The following is a 17949-nucleotide window of genomic DNA, read 5'->3' as shown; positions in this document are numbered from 1 at the left end:
TAGACAAAGGCAAGAGTTGAGAGCAAAAAATAGACTTAATCAAGTGCTTTAGTTTTTAGATGTTATGAAAATTTTTATATATTCAGATTTACGTATTGATAAATATTTATATGCTTTATAATATTTATCTACACTTTATTGGATTTCATATATTAGACTTTTTTTATAAATATGAATTCAAAATTTATTTAATATATAATATATGTGTTTGAAGTTCTCATATTTTAAAATTGAATTTTTTCGAATGGTTTGAACGAACTCAGATGGAGAAATAACAAACAACAAACTTGTACATCTCGATGAGATGTATAACTTTGCAATTGACAACCTTTTCATTAAAATTATTTACGGTCCTAAAATTCTATTTAAAGTTCTCAAAAATTTCAAATTATTCAAACATCTCAGATGAAGAAATTACCAACACTAAAGTTGTAGATCCTGATAATAAGATCTACAAGTTTATAGTTGACTATTGTTTCAAGTTCGCATATTTTGAAATTCAAATTTTTTGAATGAACTTGGATGGAGACATAACTCAAATTAAAGTTGTAGATATCGATGAAACAGATTATGTTCTTAGAAAAGTTTGGTACTAAAGTTTAATTTATGATATATATATTTTTAAATTCTTTTCATGAAAAAATCTAATAATGTGTAGAAAAAATAATACATATAAATATTTATTAGTAACTTGTTCAAAAAAATATTTATTAGTGAGAGAATCTAAATATATAAATTTTTTATAAATATTTAAAAAACCAAAGTACCTGATTAAGTCCATTTTTAACCCATCAACTCTGGCCTTTGTCTAACTTTAGAACCCTAACTATCAAAACTATTCAGTTTTGACCAATGAGGCAGCTCTGAGTGGTTTTACATGGCGCTGAGGTCAAAATTAAACGATTTTGATAGTTGAGGTGTCAAATTTAGATGGTTTTATAGTTGGAGGTTAAAATTAGACAAAGGAAAAAAATTGAGGAGCTAAAAAAGGACTTAATCCAATTTAAAATAAAGGTTTAGGGCAGATGATCGATAAAGAATTTCAAGATCAATTATTCGTCTACACCAAAAAAAGGATCCCAGTGAATTGGATACGAATTTATTTTTGGATTAAGTGTAAAGAGTGTTTAGATAGGTTCCTATGAGTTTATGGGACTTTTGGAGATCTTTTGTTATTATGATATGATGATGAAAAGGGTTAAAATCGACTTCTGGTTGCCACTTTTTGGGGGGCAGGGTGTCCATGAAGCTGAGAGGTGGTCCCAAGGCGCCTGTTGCTGCGTGTAGTGCGCACTATGCTATGGGCTCGGTTCATCCCATCCCATATCTAAAGACAAGAGAACATCTGGAGCCAGCGCGGCCTCACGGTGGCCACGTCGATGGACGAATGTGCCGGCCGTTTGTCTGGAGATCGACGGTGGTGGTTTCGTTGACCATGGGCCGTCGTCGTCGGTACGGTCAAGCGGGACCCGTCTTGCTGGAATCCTAGCTTCAGGATTGGCCGCTGCTGCCAAGGCGGGCCCCGTCCCGCTGACACCCTTCCTCTCCCATTGGCCGCTGCTGGCCGTTGTCGACCTGCGATTGGTTCAGAGTACGCCGGTCCCGCTAGCAGTGGTGCGACGTCTGCCTCCTTTTTCGTTGCACCGGAGGGCAGAGAACGGTGCAGGCGATGTCGAGATGCCAGGGGGCCCACCTGCAGCGGGCCAAACGGCTGCGGCCTGCGCCGTTCCATCGGGGAAAAGAAAACGGTCTGCCTCGCGGCCCGCTTCTATGCCCCTCGACGTGCCGTGTCGCGGCCCTGGAAGGCTGTAGAGGAGGCCCCATGTACAGGGACGTACGGGGGATGGCCCGCAGATCAGTGAAACATTGCACGTTTGGGGCTAGGCCGAGCCGGCTCGCTACAGGCGCCGTGCGCCCGCTCGGCTCCGCCCCCCGAACGACGGAGACCAGGCGTGGATAAAGAGGAGGAAAACGCCTCCGTTACGGCTCCCCTTCCGTCCTGCCTGCTGCGCGAGGTGAGCAGCCATGCCTCTCCGTCCTCGGTTTTCCGTCCTTTTTTCCTCTGCGTCTGATGGTCCTCCCCTCCGCGCGGAGCGTGCGCCTGCGGCGGATCTCGGAAGAACTCGGTTCGAGGTGCACTGGATCTCGGAGGAGCTCGTCCGGAGTTGCGCCGGAAGTCCGCCCGGGGCTGCGCTTGACGGCTTGCGTGTAGGTAGTCCTTCCCCGTCAAGTTCTTCTTTCCGGAAGGGTTCTCTACTGGCTCAGCCCGTATACTCAGTCTCAACAATAGACTGCTGAAGTTTTATAGGGACATTGGATTTTATCACAATGAAGAATTAGATGCCAGAATTGTCTCGGGAAAAAAAACACCATTCTGCAAGGCAAGCAAGGTTGGCTGGTTGACTGTGAAATTAATCTCGAGAGAGTTAATGTCAATGAAAAATCACGTCAGATCTGTTGTACCACAACAATTGAGATGCTTGTTGAGTTACAAGCACTTGGATCACAGATTTATGTTCCAGAGGAACTTGTTGATACTGGATATGTCCAACGACCCCCTCAAATTGCTCCTTTTGGATCCATGTCTTATCTCTGTTCATCACCACATTATTTCAGTCCCGAGGAGAGAAACCCTAACCCGATCTAAAGAGAACGTGCTGCCAGCGACGGGAAGCCGCCACTGACTTCACCGTCGTCTCTGCATCGCCACCGCTGCGCCGGACTTCACCACCCTCCGACATCGCCATGGACGGCTCCAGCTCCACCGCCAAACCCTCCGATGCCCGGTGACGTCTCACCTCTCACCCTCTCTGTCTCTCTATAGTTCTATATGTACTAAGATGCACTACATCTTTTATCCCTGAATAGAACCATTCTGCCGGCTAGATCTATGCTCTTAATGATCCTATAAATCTAACAGTTATGTATAGGAAGGTTTCCAGCGCGTCCGTTTCGATTGCTGCCAGGGCAGCAGGGATGGTTGGTAGGTTGGCAAGAGAGCGACAAGAATTGGCTGTGCAGTCTCGACTGCCTGATGAAGGAAGTGTCGTTGTTGAGTCTCCTTGTTTGACAAGATGTTGTGTGCTGGGGAGTGTGTAGCTCTAACGGTGTGGCGTCCAATTTTTCCAGCTCTGAGACACAGGAATGAACAGTCTTTCCTGGCTTTGTCCTTGTTAAGGTCTTCTAGTGGGGACAGCTGGTGTGATGCCTGGTGCCTATGGTGCTCAGGCAGGTCCTTGTACGTTGCCTTGCCTGATGCTTTTAAGGATTCTATGATCTATTTGTTGCGGATAGAACTATTTTGATTTATTCACTATCTACCATTCATAGCTTCTTCGCAGCCTAACGTGGCGGTCGGTGCCTCCCGATCCCGTAAAAGGAAGGGTATGTAGTGTCTAGCGTGTCTTGTCTATGCAGTTCGCTGTCTCGGGCTGTAGGTTAACTGCTTATTTGGAACAGCCGAAGGTGCCTGCTATTTGCCAGCCATCCTCTCGCCTGCGGAGGCACGTTGTAAGAGGAAAAAGTACCTAGACCAGAAAAAATTAGTGAAAGCAGGTGCTTCGCTGTTTAGTTATTCCTTCTGGCTGTTCTATTTCCTGTGCGGTCCTGCATTGATATTTCTGGTTGTATTGTCGAACTGTGTGTTGTGTTAGGGTTGGTGGGTGGTTCTAATGCTGCTCAGGGCTGTGGTCGCTTCATGCAGGATTATATCGATGCGCTAAAAGGTTTGTTCATTTTGTGATAGAGTCAGCCATGTATTGTATGGTGCTGTTTGCTAATTGTGTGCTTGCTCTTTGTTGGTTTTGTTTTATATGTGCCTGGTTCGACTGCTTGGGGTGGGTAGCAACGTATTCTGGCCGTTCTGACTATGGGACACCGGATTATGAATGTAGATATTGCCATGCTATGTTTTGGTTGCATGAATGCGTAAAATCAGAGTCCAGCGTGAGAGGTGGCCAGATTATTTATAATAGGTGCTGTAAGGGTGGGAAGGTTGTCCTGCCCCCTTATAAACAGCGGCCCGAACCAATTGTATCTCTTGCCAGATTCGATGGTGACTCTCGGTGTAGAAAATTCTTAAAAAACATACGACAATACAACTGCCTATTTGCATTTACATCGATGGGTGCGAACATAGATAGGTCGATGAATGATGGACGTGGTCCCCCCTGCCTTCAAGATATCTGGCCAGGTTCACCATCGTATAGGATCGCTTCTTCCAGATAGTGGCCAGCGTCCGAAGTTTATTCAGCTCTATATATATGATACTGCTAACGAGGTGAGGAATAGGATACGCGCACTGCACCCGGATGAACGCCCCTCTGAGCCTCTGGAGCCGGCGGTTATAGGGGACCTGCTCGAAATGTTGGACGCACACAACCCATTGGCTAAGCAGTTTAGATTGGCAAGAGATAGGCTAGAAGAAAATGGCGATGAAGAGTTAGTAGTCAGGATCATAGGGGCGAGGGAGGGGGACCCTGTTCAGTACAACCTGCCCACTACCGAACAGCTGGCCATGCTTGTTGTTGGTGATTTCTCCCTAGACACCTTTCAACGTGATATAGTTATACAGGCAAAATCCGGCCATTTGCAGCATATTTCTTCTTTGCATCCTGCGTTTATGTCCCTGCAATACCCGCTTCTGTTCCCCTATGGTGAGCGTGGTTATCAGGTTGGTGTGGTTTACAACTGGTGTTACTGCACGTGGCAAGAACGCGGGGGCGTTATCGTCTGAACCTGGTCAGAAACCAACAGATAGAGCAGATATAGTGGTTAGGGTGTACAATATGAAGCTTGAAGAGCTTCTCGGTGACATACGAAATGGCTCCGTTTTTGGTCCCGTAAGCGCTGGTATGTGTTACTGCTACCTGGAAATTTAGGCTCTGTTGGGATACGATGTAGTGGATTTGTAGGTGTTTGATGCTTGTTTTTTTGCTTGCCCAGTGCTGCATACTGTTGAGTCCCAAAAGCGTGGACTTCCCCATGCCCATATTATCGTGTGGCTTGTTCGGGACACCTCACACCCATCGCCCGCAATCATCGATGAGTTCATAAGTGCTGAGATTCCCGACCCACGAAGAGACCCTCTTGCGTATGCTTTAGTTGCTAAACATATGATCCATGGCCCGTGTGGTCCAGGCCATGAGACCTGTCCATGCATGAAGAATGGTAAGTGTTCAAAGAGATTTCCAAAACCATATCAGAATGAGACAAGCGTTGAAGAGAATAGTTTTGCTGTGTATAAAAGGTCCAATAATAAAAGATACATTGAAAAAGGTAACACAAAACTAGACAATGCCTGGGTTGTGCCTTATAACATGTTTTTGCTTAAAAAATATCAAGCTCATATCAATGTAGAGTGGTGCAACAAAGGATTTTTTATTAAATACCTATTCAAATGTGTCACCAAAGGCGCTGATCGTGGCAAGGTTTATATACAGAGAGTGAGAGGCGGGGAGGCGGCCAACTGTGATGGTCAGCCTAGGCCAGTTGATGAGGTCAAAGAATATTTGGACTGTAGATATATATGTGAACAAGATGCATGTTGGCGGATTTTTGGTTTTGACATCCACAGACACTATCCATCTGTCGAGCGGTTGCCGGTGCACCTTCCAGATGACAACTGCATAGTATATGACCCAGATGCGGATGTAGCAGATATTGCCTCTGAGGAATTCTTGCGCAAAACAATGCTAACTGAATGGTTTGTGGCCAACCAAAATAGCGATGCAGGCAGGCAGCTTACCTACTGTGAGTTCCCTTCCAAGTGGAAGTGGGATTCCTCATCTAAATCCTGGGACTGTAGGCGGTGGCCCACTGGCAAGATAGGTCGTCTTTATTATGTTCACCCGTCTGTTGGTGAAAGGTATTTCCTTAGGATGCTGCTGCTTGTAGTTAGAGGCGCGCAGAGCTATGAAGACGTTAGGAGATACAACGGTGTCCTTTATCCTACGTTCAAGTTGGCCTGTGGCGCTCGTGGCCTTCTTGGCGATGATAAGGAATGGTATGATGCCTTCGACGAAGCGGCTGCCTGGGCAACATCTTCGCTACTTAGGAAATTGTTTGTCACTATGTTACTTTTCTGCGAGGTCAATGATGAGTATGCTTTTTTTGAAAAGGTTTGGTGACTTCTAGCTGATGACATACAGTACCGCTTTAGAGAGCTTGTAGGTAACACTCAGTACCAGATTTCTGATGCAGACCTTAAAAACTACTTGCTTGAGGAGCTTTCGGATCTTTTTTCGAGAAATGGGGCAAGAATGAGGGACCGTAATTTACCTCAGATGACTGTAAACTTAGAATCTGCTTCTGGTAATAGACTCATACAGGAAGAACTGTCGTATAGTACAGATCAATTGATGGGTGAGGCCGAGGATTTAGTAAGCAAGCTAAATGAACAGCAGCTTAGTGCCTTTAGATCGATCACAGAAACTGTTTTGAATGATAGGCCAGGCTTCTTCTTTGTGTCTGGTTACGGGGGTACCGGTAAGACTTTTCTTTGGGGGGCTATAGTTGCTTGGCTGCGTGCACACCAGAAAATTGTTCTCGTTGTTGCTTCCTCTGGTGTGGCAGCTTTGCTGTTACCAGGTGGTCGTACTGCCCATTCACGCTTTAAGGTACCATGTGACTTAGATGACTGTTCAGTTGTGACATCAAGCGTGGTTCTATGCTTTGTGAGCTTATCGAATCGGCATCACTGGTCATTTGGGATGAGGCTTTAATGACGCATCGCCATGCGTTTGAAGCTTTAGATAGAACCTTTAGAGACCTTTTATCGCGTGGGGCAGAGGGTGCTGAAAAATTGGTTTTTGGTGGCAAGGTTGTTGTGCTTGGCGGTGATTTGAGGCAAATACTCCCTATTGTTGAGGGTGGTGGTAGAGCAGAGGTTGTAAATGCTGCCATCGTTAATTCTCCACTGTGGAAACATGTTAAGGTCTTGTCTCTAACTATAAATATGAGGCTTCGCTGTCCAGACTTGAGCGTAGAGGCACAAAAAGAGATTGCTGAATTCAGTAAGTGGGTGCTAGATATTGGTGAGGGCAGTGTAGAAGCCATTAGAAACGACAGCGAGACAGAGGCATCGTGTGTTAGGATACCTCGTGACCTGTTGCTTATGCCGCAGGGAGACAAGATTGCCGTCATCGTTGAGGCTGTGTACCCAGACCTATCTACAAGATACTCTGACCAGCACTATCTCCAGAACCGTGCTATTTTGACTCCGACCAATGAAGCTGCAGAAAATATAAACTCGCATGTTGTGTCCTTGATACCCAGTAAAGAGAGGGAATACTTAAGCTCTGATAGAATAGCTAAATCCCCGGGGACCCATGAGTCTTATGATTTGTTATATCCCATTGAGTTCTTGAATTCTTTGAATGGCAACAATTTTCCCCATCATAGGCTCATACTTAAAAAAGGTCTCCCCATAATGATGCTTAGAAATCTTGACCAATCTGGTGGGTTGTGTAATGGCACTAGGCTCATTGTCACAAATCTTGGTGACATGTTGATAGAGGCACGAATAATAACTGGAACACATACTGGGGATATTGTGCATATACCAAGGATCTGCCTAACGCTTAAGAACACAAGATTATCCCTTTGCCCTAGAGCGACGTCAGTTTCAGATCAAGGTCTGCTATGCCATGACAATTAATAAGAGTCAAGGACAGACCATGTCCAATGTTGGCATCTACCTAAAAAATCCAGTTTTCAGCCATGGCCAGCTATATGTTGCTGTTTCCCGAGTTACTTCAAAACATGGTCTTAAGATGGTCATAGAGGACAAAGACGGTGAATGCACAGATGAGACACAGAACATTGTTTACCGTGAGATATTTTCGGCGGCCCCGGCTGTCGCCCGTGCTTAGTTCTACTTATTTACACAACATAGATTGACTCTTTTGGTGGTGGCCTAGAAAGTTTTTGCCTTCATTTTGCAACCTCAATATGCAGAGATGTGGTTTTGTTGGTCATGCTGTTTTGGGTAGTTGGTTATAGTTTGCAAAGATTCTGTATCTTCTCACTATCTGATTACAGTATGCCGTGTCGATGCATACGCACTCAACAAAGACTCTATCCCAAAATCTGGTGAGGTCGGTTTACAGTATCCAGGCCCGCACGGGGTGACCAACGTGGTGTTTCCTGTCACAATGTCGGCCTACAACCATTCTGAGGCACCAGAATTTGTAGAGAACGAGGTCCATGCCAATCCAGCTAATTTCGGCTCAGCTGCTTCTGATGCATCCTTTGACACAGGTGATAATCGTGTGTTCCACCTTTGATTGCACTAACAGCACATTTCATTACTGCCTTTTCTGTTGCCTTATTTTCATCGCTGTTTCCTCCACTATTTAAATTAGCCGCGAAGCTGGGCTACGACAGGGAAGTGCTTCAAGAGGCCTATGCTTGGCAGCATAGAGGTAACATTCATAACAAACTAAGAGTTTGCCGTCTTGATAGTTTAGTGATCATGCTTCTATATGGCTTGCAGCCAATGCAAGGCTTCAACGTGCAGGGTACCTCGGATATGGATCGGACAGCGGCTCTTCCTCCTATAGCGTTTCCTCTTAGGAGCCTTTCTACCTACCCTGAGGTATACCAGCAGCTACACCTCTGCCTTTCTACCAACACGCTTGCAATAGCATGATACACACTAACATCTATACATGCACTTCTCAGATTATTCACCCGCTCGTAGCTTTGAGTCGGATCGGAGCTGGCACCTTTATTGAAGCTGCCAAAGATGGGTGAAACCTCAGAAGCTGGCACCTCTTTCTTCGGTCTTCTATCTAAAGCATGCGCTGAACTCAAATGGTACCAAAGGGCAAAGGTTAAGCACCTACTAGAGGGTGATGCTAACACAAAATATTACCATTTGTTGGCTAATGGAAGACATCGGAAAACTCGTATTTTCCAGTTGGAGGACGGTCACACTGTAATAGATGGTGATGCTCAATTGAAGCAGCATATTACCAATTATTACAAGAGTCTTTTTGATCCTCCGGAGAATTCTTTTATTCAGTTAGATGAACACTATGTTCATGACATTCCACAAGTCTCTGAACTGGAAAATGAGCACTTGACAAATGTCTTCTCAGAATCAGAAGTAAGGACAGCAGTGTTCCAAATGGAACATAATAAGGCACCAGGCCCAGATGGTTTTCCACCAGAATTTTATCAGGTCTTCTGGGACTTATTAAAAGATGATATGATGGCTATGTTTATGGAATTCCATGAGGGAACCTTGCCTTTGAATAGTCTCAACTTTGGAACGATAATTTTGCTACCAAAAAAGAAAGATGCGAAAGTGATTCAACAATACAGACCAATATGTTTGTTGAATGTTTCTTTCAAAATCTTTACCAAAGTTGCAACTAATAGATTATCTACTGTTGCCCAGAAGATTATTAGACCAACACAAACAGCATTCCTTCCAGGTAGAAACATTATGGAAGGCGCAGTAATAATTCACGAGACAATACATGAACTTCACTCGAAAAAACATGATGGGATAATGTTCAAGATAGACTTTGAAAAGGCATATGATAAAGTAAAATGGAGCTTCCTACAACAAACTTTAAGGATGAAAGGTTTCTCACAAAAATGGTGCTCTTGGGTGAAGCAGTTCACACAAGGAGGAAATGTAAATATTAAGGTGAACGATCAACTTGGTTCATACTTCCAAACGAAAAAAGGTTTAAGGCAAGGTGACCCAATCACAACAGGAAACGGCTGATTTGCCGGGAGCAAAAAAAATTTGCCGGGTGCTTTTTATCGGGCACCCGGCAAAGGAATTCTTTGCCGGGTGCCAGGCCTGGCGACACCCGGCAAAGAAAGGCCTCCGGCAAAGCAGCCTTTGCCGGGTGCCAGGCACTCGGCAAATTCCAGCCGTCGGCAAAAATTGGTCTTTGCCGGGTGCCGGCCACTTGGCAAAATATGGCCGCCGGCAAAGGTGGCCGGCTTGACGGCGGCCAGCGGCCGTCAGCCTTTGCCGGGTGCCACGCCGTTAGGCACCCGGCAAAGAATTTTTTTAATTTTTTTTAAATTTCTTTGCTGGGTGCCCCATGACCTGGCACCCGGCAAAGGCTTCTTTGCCGGGTGCCCTGGGTGGCACCCGGCAAATTATTTTTTTGACCCTATTTTTTTTGTGAGGACTTGCTACAGTAAATATATCCCTGTTTCAAAATTTGGGACAATTATGAGTTCTTTAACAATATTTCCTTAATTTTTTTCCGTTGCATTGAATTTTTCCGACTATTCCAAATTTGAACTGCAGGTACATGAAATAATGGAATTTCGTCATTCAAAAAATAGTATTCATGATATTTAGGCTATGTCGAGGCCGTATGCAGGAAGTGGCATGAAATGTCACGCATCATGTTGTCGTAACATGACGATGTACTCGCGGGGGAAGTTTATTTAAATTATATAAAATCCAAACGATGTCCGAAAATCACGAAACTTGTCGATGTGTCTTGTTATCACATGTGGAGGCCCTGGTAAAAAATTGAGAAAGTTTCGAGCAAGTTGCGACGTCGGCTGCCTAAAACCCAGACATCTCCACATGTATCATGAATACTATTTTTTGAATGACGAAATTCCATTATTTCATGTACCTGCAGTTCAAATTTGGAATAGTCGGAAAAATTCAATGCAACGGAAAAAAATAAGGAAATATTGTTAAAGAACTCATAATTGTCCCAAATTTTGAAACAGGGATATATTTACTGTAGCAAGTCCCCACAAAAAAATGGGGTAAAAAAAACAAAAACAAAAAAAATAATTTGCCGGGTGCCACCCAGGGCACCCGGCAAAGAAGCCTTTGCCGGGTGCCAGGTCATGGGGCACCCGGCAAAGAAATTTAAAAAAAAAATTAAAAAAAATTCTTTGCCGGGTGCCGTCGTCACCTGGCACCCGGCAAAGGCGCATGACTAAAAAGGCCGGCCCGTCCCAACCCTATTCTATTCCAGCAGACCGACCCCGCGCCTGTGGTCCGTAGTCGCCGCCCTCGCGCTCCGCCGCGCCCGCCGCGCCCGCGCCTCGCCGGTCCGCCGCGCCCGCGCCTCTCCCGTGCCTCGCTGCTCTGCCGCCCAGTCCCGGCGACCACGCGGCGCCGGCACCGACGGCCCAGCGCCCGCGCGAGCCGCGCCCACGCCCGGCGGCGCTCGCCCCGACGGCCGGCCGGCGCTTTAGCCCGGATCCGGCGGCCCCGCGGCTGTGGCCCCGCCCCGACGACCCCGGCGGCACTCGGCCCAGCCGGCGCTCGGCCGGCGCTCCTGCCTGGCCCCGGTGCCCCAGCCTCGCCGGCCGCGGCGGCCACGCGGCCCCACCTCGCCGGCCGTCCCCGACGAGGCCGGCTGCCCGTGGTCTGGCCGCCAGGCTCCTCCCGCCGCTGGCCAGCAGTAGAGGAGGTAGGTGGAAGAAGGGAGGAGGAAGGAAGAAGAAAAAAAAAGGGGAGGAGGAAGAGGAAAAAAGAGAAGGGGAGGAGGAAGAAGAGGAAGAAAGAGAAGGGGGAGGAGGAAGAAGAGGAAGGTGCCGACCCGACCGCCCGTCGATCCCCGCGCCGTTCGGATCGGCCGTTGATCCTCGCGCTGCTGCGGCCATCCCCGCCGTCGTCGCCGGCCCTCGCTCTTGCCGTTCTTGCCGCCAAGGTAAGCCCTACCCTTATAGTGTTAGTAGTAGTAGTAGTTAGTAGTGTTAGTAGTAGTTAGTTGTAGTGTTAGTAGTAGTAGTTAGTAGTTTTAGTTGTAGTGTTAGTTGTAGTAGTTAGTAGTGTTAGTTGTAGGGTTAGTAAATAGTAGTAGTTAGTAAGTAGTAGTGGTTAGTAGTAGTAGTTGTTAATAGTTAAGTAGTTCTTACTATTAGCATTGTTAGTAGTTAAGTAGTTGTTAGTAGTAGTGTTAGTAGTAGTTGTAGGGTTAGTAGTAATTGTTGTTGTACTACTTCAATACTTTCATGTGCATGGAAAGAGAACTAAAGTACATGGCTCCTCTTGATATATTGGTGGTTGTTGGCCTTCGTGTCCATGTTTGGTATATATGTGGTTGTTGGCCTTCGTGCCATATTTGGTATATATGTGGTTGTTGGCCTTCGTGTCATGTTTTTTGCAGGTTTTGGGAACCTTCCCGTGCAGGGGACGTGCTGCCGAAATTTTGAGTCGACACTAACCATTTTTGCCCTTTTTTGCAGGAGGACCTGTGGGAGGGACTCGGCGACCCCGATCGTCTTCGTCGGCGCTGCGGGTCTTCCTGCACCGCATCGACTCGCCACTGCACCGACTCTCCACTGCCCCGCTACCCGGACCTCACCGCCACCCTAGGTATAACCCCTCTATCTGTATGTGGTTTTTGGTCGCGTAACCTAGTTAGGTGTCTCCCGTTCGAAAGAGATACGGTCAGAGATATGCGGACCTTTGCATATCTGCGACCGTATCTATTTCGGATTGTCCACGCTTTTTGGACAGCCCGCGAATGCGTAGTTGAGGTTAGTTTTCATGCTCCGCTCTGGTTCGAGACGGTGTTTCGGCATCACCTCTCCATTGTTCTCTGGATACACACTCTCCCTTGCAGGACGTGTATCAGGAGAACGGCGGGGAGGTGCTGCCGAAATTCCATCTCGGAAAGGAGCGGAGCATGGAAACTAACCTCATCTACACATCCGCGGGTGGGATTAGGACCTATCCTCACCTATTAGAGAGTAGAGACACCGCGTAGATGCAATTGATGGTCACCTGTGGTGATGTTATATATGCTAGAGGATGGAGGACCGTCAGTGGATGTACATGGGCCGGACAAGTCAGGGTGATGCCAGCTATGAATGGATGCAGAAGACCGACCGTTTCTTGAATCGTGCATTTGGCAAGGCCGCAAAATTCCCAAAAATGGCTTTGTGTCCCTGCAACAAGTGTGGTAACAGGAGAATGCTAGACAAGGAACTAATAATGTTGGTTAATGACTTGTGCAGGCACTGGGAGGTTGTGTCGCCTGGTGACTCACGCAACCCCAACCACATCTTGGGGCTTCTGTGCAGGCACTATTACCCCGGCATTGTCACGCACAAGGGGACTGTGGGGCCGGCCAAATCGTGGGACCACTACAAATCTGCCCCCGACGCAGATTATGAAGACAAGCAAGAGCGGGTCAGGAGAGAGTTCTGGGTAAGTTTCGTTCGCACAACTTTGATCAATACATCGCATTCATTTGACACTTTTTGACATAATGAATTGATACATTGTGTCTATCTGTAGACTTTTTTCAGGTGTGAAGAGGGACAGGAGGAGAGGGCGGAGAAGAACTTGGTGAAAAGTGCCAGGAAACGCATTAGCGACATGCACTACGAGGAGCGCCTCACTTGCATCATCAAGTACTACGCCACGCGACTTGGTCAGAAAGTTAGCAAGACACAAGCAAGACAGATGCCTCTGACCCGGGAACAGTACATTGAGGTAAATGAAGAAGAATAATACTAATTCGTTTTGAGATTAAGTAGCTTTCATTTGGTCATCTTACATCTCAAATTCTTTATGACATGTAGATGATTCCATGGTGGTGCGAGTCCTTTGCCGACTGCTGGGAGATGATCGTGGACAGGTGGTTCACAAAGGGTTATATCCAGGAACACGAAGCCCACCGGGAGCGGGCTTTGCAGGCGATAGGCCCCACACACCACCAAGGCAGCCGTAGCCTCGGCGCGTACAAGCAAGCTTGGGTACGTGAATTCATTTTTAGTATTCTGACGCTCCATTCTGCATGTTACTTCTAATCATCTTATTGTCTTTCTCGCAGTCGGCGTCGCATGGTGGCCAGCCTTTGTCCATGTTCATGGCGTATGGACTGGCCCGCAAGGGAAAGGCGACTTCCGCTGTCACCTTCAGCCCGGATGACCCACCCGAGTCGTACAGCAACCCGAGCGCCTACACCCGCATCAGCTCCTACGCGTCGGACGCAAGGTCGGTCCAGGGGCCAGACTGGGATCCGAGCACCGACGACATTGATGGCACAACTGTCATGAGGATCGGACAGGGCAAGAAGCATGGGCGGTACTGGCTTGGCGATGGCACCCTCGAGTCCGAGTCTATTCCCTCCCTCTCCCAGATCCGAGCAAGTACCCCGAGCGGAGGCCCGACCATACGCCAATGGCCGTCCCCTTCACAGCAGCGGGTCGACGCACTCCAGGTTAGTCCAGTTTAACTCTTCGTACATTGATCTTTACATAACTTAGTTACCTTTACATTACTAAAACATTCGATTGAAATGTTGTAGGCCGATAACGAAAGGATGGCTCAGGAGCTGCGGGACCTGGCGGCGAGGACCGAGGTGGCCGAGCGGGAAAGACAAGCCGAGCGGGCCGAGCGGGAGAGACAGGCCAAGCAGCTGGCGGAGATTACGATGTTCCTGCAGAACTTTGGGCAAGTGAACGGTGTACCTGTGCCGATGTTCGCTCCAGCACCGCCGCCAGTTGTAGCTAGTCCAGTGAGTATGAATCCATATTGCTTCGACTAGTGCTTTCATTAGATGACCCACTCTAAGCGCTTGAATATCTTGTCCTTTATGCAGCCTCCGTCGGCGGGTTCGAATGACCCATCTCAGGCGCAAGCAGGCGGTGCCGAGTTTCCTTCACCAGGCACTCAGTTTCCTCCCCGCCTTTAGTTTGTATCTCTTTTTCACCGCTTGATGGACATGTGATGCACTGTGATCCACTATCGACTTGTTTCGATGGTAATTGGACCTATTATGTTTGTGATGTCGTGTATGTGAGGTATTGTATTCGCGATGTGATATATATGTGTGGGATTGAGTTTGTGATGAGATGGATGTGATATATATATGCTATATTGTCTTTGTGATGCTTCAGATGTGATATATATCTTTTATATGCTGTGTTTGTGATTATAGAATCAAAAAACAAAATTAAAAAAAATTAATTTTTGAGGCTTTGCCGGGTGCCCTGGCCCTGGCACTCGGCAAAGCTGGGAATTCTCTGAAAGGAATTCCCAGCTTTGCCGAGTGCCAGGGCCAGGGCACCCGGCAAAGTTTTTTCAAAAAAAAAATTCTTTGCCGGGTGCCCCATGACCTGGCACCCGGCAAAGAAATTACAAAAAATAAAAAACTCTTTGCCGGGTGCCCCCGCGGTGCGACACCCGGCAAAGAAATTATAAAAAAAATAAAAATTCTTTGCCGGGTGCCTCCCGGCACGGCACCCGACAAAGATAATTTGGAAAAAAAATTAAAAAAATCTTTGTCGGGTGCCTCTGACATGGCACCCGGCAAAGCAAGGGATGACGGAGCCGGCGCCGTAACGACCACTTTTCTTTGCCGGGTGCCGGGTTTGCACTCGGCAAAGTCTTTGTCGAGTGCCCGATAAAAAGCACCCGGCAAAGAAATCTTTGCCGACTAATTTTTTGCCGGAGGCTCTTTGCCGAGTGCTGCATCCGGCAAAGGCTTTGTCGAGTGCAAAGTAGCCTTTGCCGGGTGCATTCGGCACCCGGCAAAGCGCCTTAATCCAGTAGTGAATGTCTCCAATACTATTTAATATAGTGGTAGATATGCTGGCTATACTGATTGCTAGAGCGAAGGAAGCAGGTCAGGTAGAAGGGGTCGTACCTCACCTTGTCCAAGATGGCTTGTCCATCCTCCAATATGCGGACGACGCAGTAATATTTATGAGCCATGATGTTGAAAGAGCTAGAAACATGAAGCTAATTTTAAGTACTTTTGAGCAACTCTCAGGGCTTAAAATTAACTTTCACAAGAGTGAAATCTTTTGCTTTGGTAAGGCAAAGGATTATAAGGTGTTTTACTCGCAGCTGTTTGGATGTGGGGTGGGTAAGTTTCCTTTCCGTTACCTTACCTATGCACACTAGGAAGTTGAGTAATAAAGATTGGCAGACAATCGAAAATAGAATTGAGAAGAAGCTTAGTGGTTGGAAAGGCAAGTTGCTTTCGGTAGGAGGTCGCTTGGTTTTAATAAATTCGGTGCTCTCTAGCTTACCGATGTTTATGATGTCATTTTTTGAACTCCCAAAAGGAGTTTTGGAAAAGATTGACTGTTTAAGATCGAGATTCTACTGGCAAAATGACCAACACAAGCGCAAATATAGGCTGGCTAAATAGGAAATTTTGTGCCAACCAAAAATCCAAGGTGGCTTAGGTATTCAAAATTTGGACTTACACAACAGATGTCTGTTAAGTAAATGGCTTTTCAAATTGCTAAATGAGGATGGCATGTGGCAAGAATTATTGAGGAATAAATACATAAAAGATAAGACTCTAGGGAGTTGTACTAAAAAGCCAACTGACTCTCATTTCTGGAAAGGCTTGATGAATGTTAAAGATACTTTCATGGGTTTGGGTTCATTCAGAGTGAAAGACGGATCACAAACTCGTTTTTGGATTGATGCTTGGTTGGGTGACTAGCCACTAAAAGATAGATTTCCTGAGTTGTTCAATATTGTGAGAAGAAAACAAGATTCGGTGGCAACAGTACTTGCTTCAGTTCCACTTAACATTTCCTTTCGCCGCAATTTAGTGAGTAGGAATTTAAGGGACTGGCTTAGAATTGTTGCTTCTATACAAGATGTGAACTTACTGGAGGAAAGAGACACATTTGTTTGGGCTTTACATTCATCAGGTACTTTCTCGTTTAAATCTATGTATGCCAAGTTAATTAACAATGGGGTCAGAGTGTCACAAGATTTATGGCAGATCAAGATTCCTACAAGAATAAAGATATTCTTGTGGTACCTAAAAAGAGGTGTAATCCTAACCAAAGATAATCTTGCAAGACGTAATTGGAATGGGGACAAAAGTTGTTGCTTTTGTCACTCTACAGAGACTATTCACCACCTTTTTTCGAATGTGCTTATGCCAAATTTCTGTGGCGCGCTGTACACTTATTTTTTTGAATAGCACCTCCTCTCAACATAGACGATTTATTTATTACTTGGTCTAAGATGGGTGGTGTTATTTCTAACTCATTGTTATTAACGACAACAGCGGCTTTATGTTGGACAATTTGGTTAACAAGAAATGAAGTGGTTTTTGACAAATGCAGACCAAAAACTTTTTTGCAGGTGCTCTTCAGGGAAACCCATTGGCTACGGCAGTGGGCAAGACTGCAGCAGCGTGATGATCTACGGGACTAGCTGACCCTTGCTGGGCAGCATTTGGAGACTTCAGCCATGCATTTCTTTAGTTCCAGTGGATGGTTATATACTAGGTTTTTTGGTCTTTCTTAGTCAAGACTTCTCTTCATGTTTTGTTTCCTAAGGTCTGGATGTGAGCTTCTCAATCTTGTAAGTGGTGTGCTGTGAACTTTGTAATAATGGGCCTGATTCTACCTTGGTAGATGAAGCTGGATATAAACTATCCTTTATCTAAAAAAAATCTAAGCATGCGCTGCTTTGCCTTACCTGCCTCTCAGACTATGTCTCGTTGGCAGTCTGCCCCTAGCACTTTTATGTATAATTATGTAAGACACCTGTGGTCCTGCTGTGGCCTTCCCGTTCGGCTTACCTTAAATCCAGTTTGTTCGGCTTTTTTTTTTAGCCGGAACAATATTTTTCTCTCACAACATTTCAACCAGAACAGTGTTTTTCAGCTAATTTCAGTCAAGTTTCAGCAAGCCGAACGAGGCCGACATTTACGTGAAATCTGGACAACCCTCATGTTTCATGTAATATGTGCTCGCTGTTTTATTGTTCACCATCTGTTTTTTTTTAAAAAAAACATCTTCCATCATCACTCGCGCGCAAGGGCGCGCGCAAATGACTAGTGAACTGTAGGTGGAATGGATGAGTGGCGTATGGAGGGAACGAAATCCTCTGATGGAGAAATGAGGGCCCCACGCTTGACCGGAACAGAGGAGACCTGTCCTGTGTCTTCTTCACCAACAAACCCCTTCTCTTCCCGTGAGACATCTCTCCCAAAAGAAATCTCTGTCTCCAAA

General features: G+C 46.2%; 1 protein-coding gene across 13 annotated transcripts; it reads left to right on the top strand.

Moving 5' to 3' along the window:
* Window positions 1-1951: 1951 nt before the first annotated feature.
* Window positions 1952-9276, top strand: LOC136511847 (uncharacterized). Of its 13 annotated transcripts, XR_010772879.1 has the most exons (7): window positions 1952-2015; window positions 2121-2208; window positions 2617-2786; window positions 8041-8259; window positions 8364-8423; window positions 8495-8596; window positions 8683-9276. XR_010772879.1 is itself a non-coding variant. In XM_066505876.1 (6 exons), the coding sequence occupies exons 2-5, from the start codon at window positions 2780-2782 to the stop codon at window positions 8572-8574; spliced, it is 333 nt and encodes a 110-aa protein (XP_066361973.1). In that variant the 5' UTR covers window positions 1984-2208; window positions 2617-2779; the 3' UTR covers window positions 8575-8596; window positions 8683-9251. The 13 variants fall into 13 exon arrangements, 5 of the variants coding, with proteins under 5 accessions (XP_066361971.1, XP_066361973.1, XP_066361972.1 ...); XR_010772878.1 differs by lacking the exon at window positions 2617-2786 and having other exon boundaries at window positions 1954-2015; window positions 2121-2212; window positions 8683-9270; XR_010772881.1 differs by lacking the exon at window positions 2617-2786 and having other exon boundaries at window positions 1956-2015; window positions 2121-2212; window positions 8074-8259; window positions 8683-9271.
* Window positions 9277-17949: the final 8673 nt, after the last annotated feature.

The sequence above is a fragment of the Miscanthus floridulus genome, chromosome 16, assembly GCF_019320115.1.
Source record: "Miscanthus floridulus cultivar M001 chromosome 16, ASM1932011v1, whole genome shotgun sequence".
NCBI classification, from domain to species: domain Eukaryota; kingdom Viridiplantae; phylum Streptophyta; class Magnoliopsida; order Poales; family Poaceae; genus Miscanthus; species Miscanthus floridulus.
This window is presented reverse-complemented; position numbering and strand designations above follow the sequence as displayed.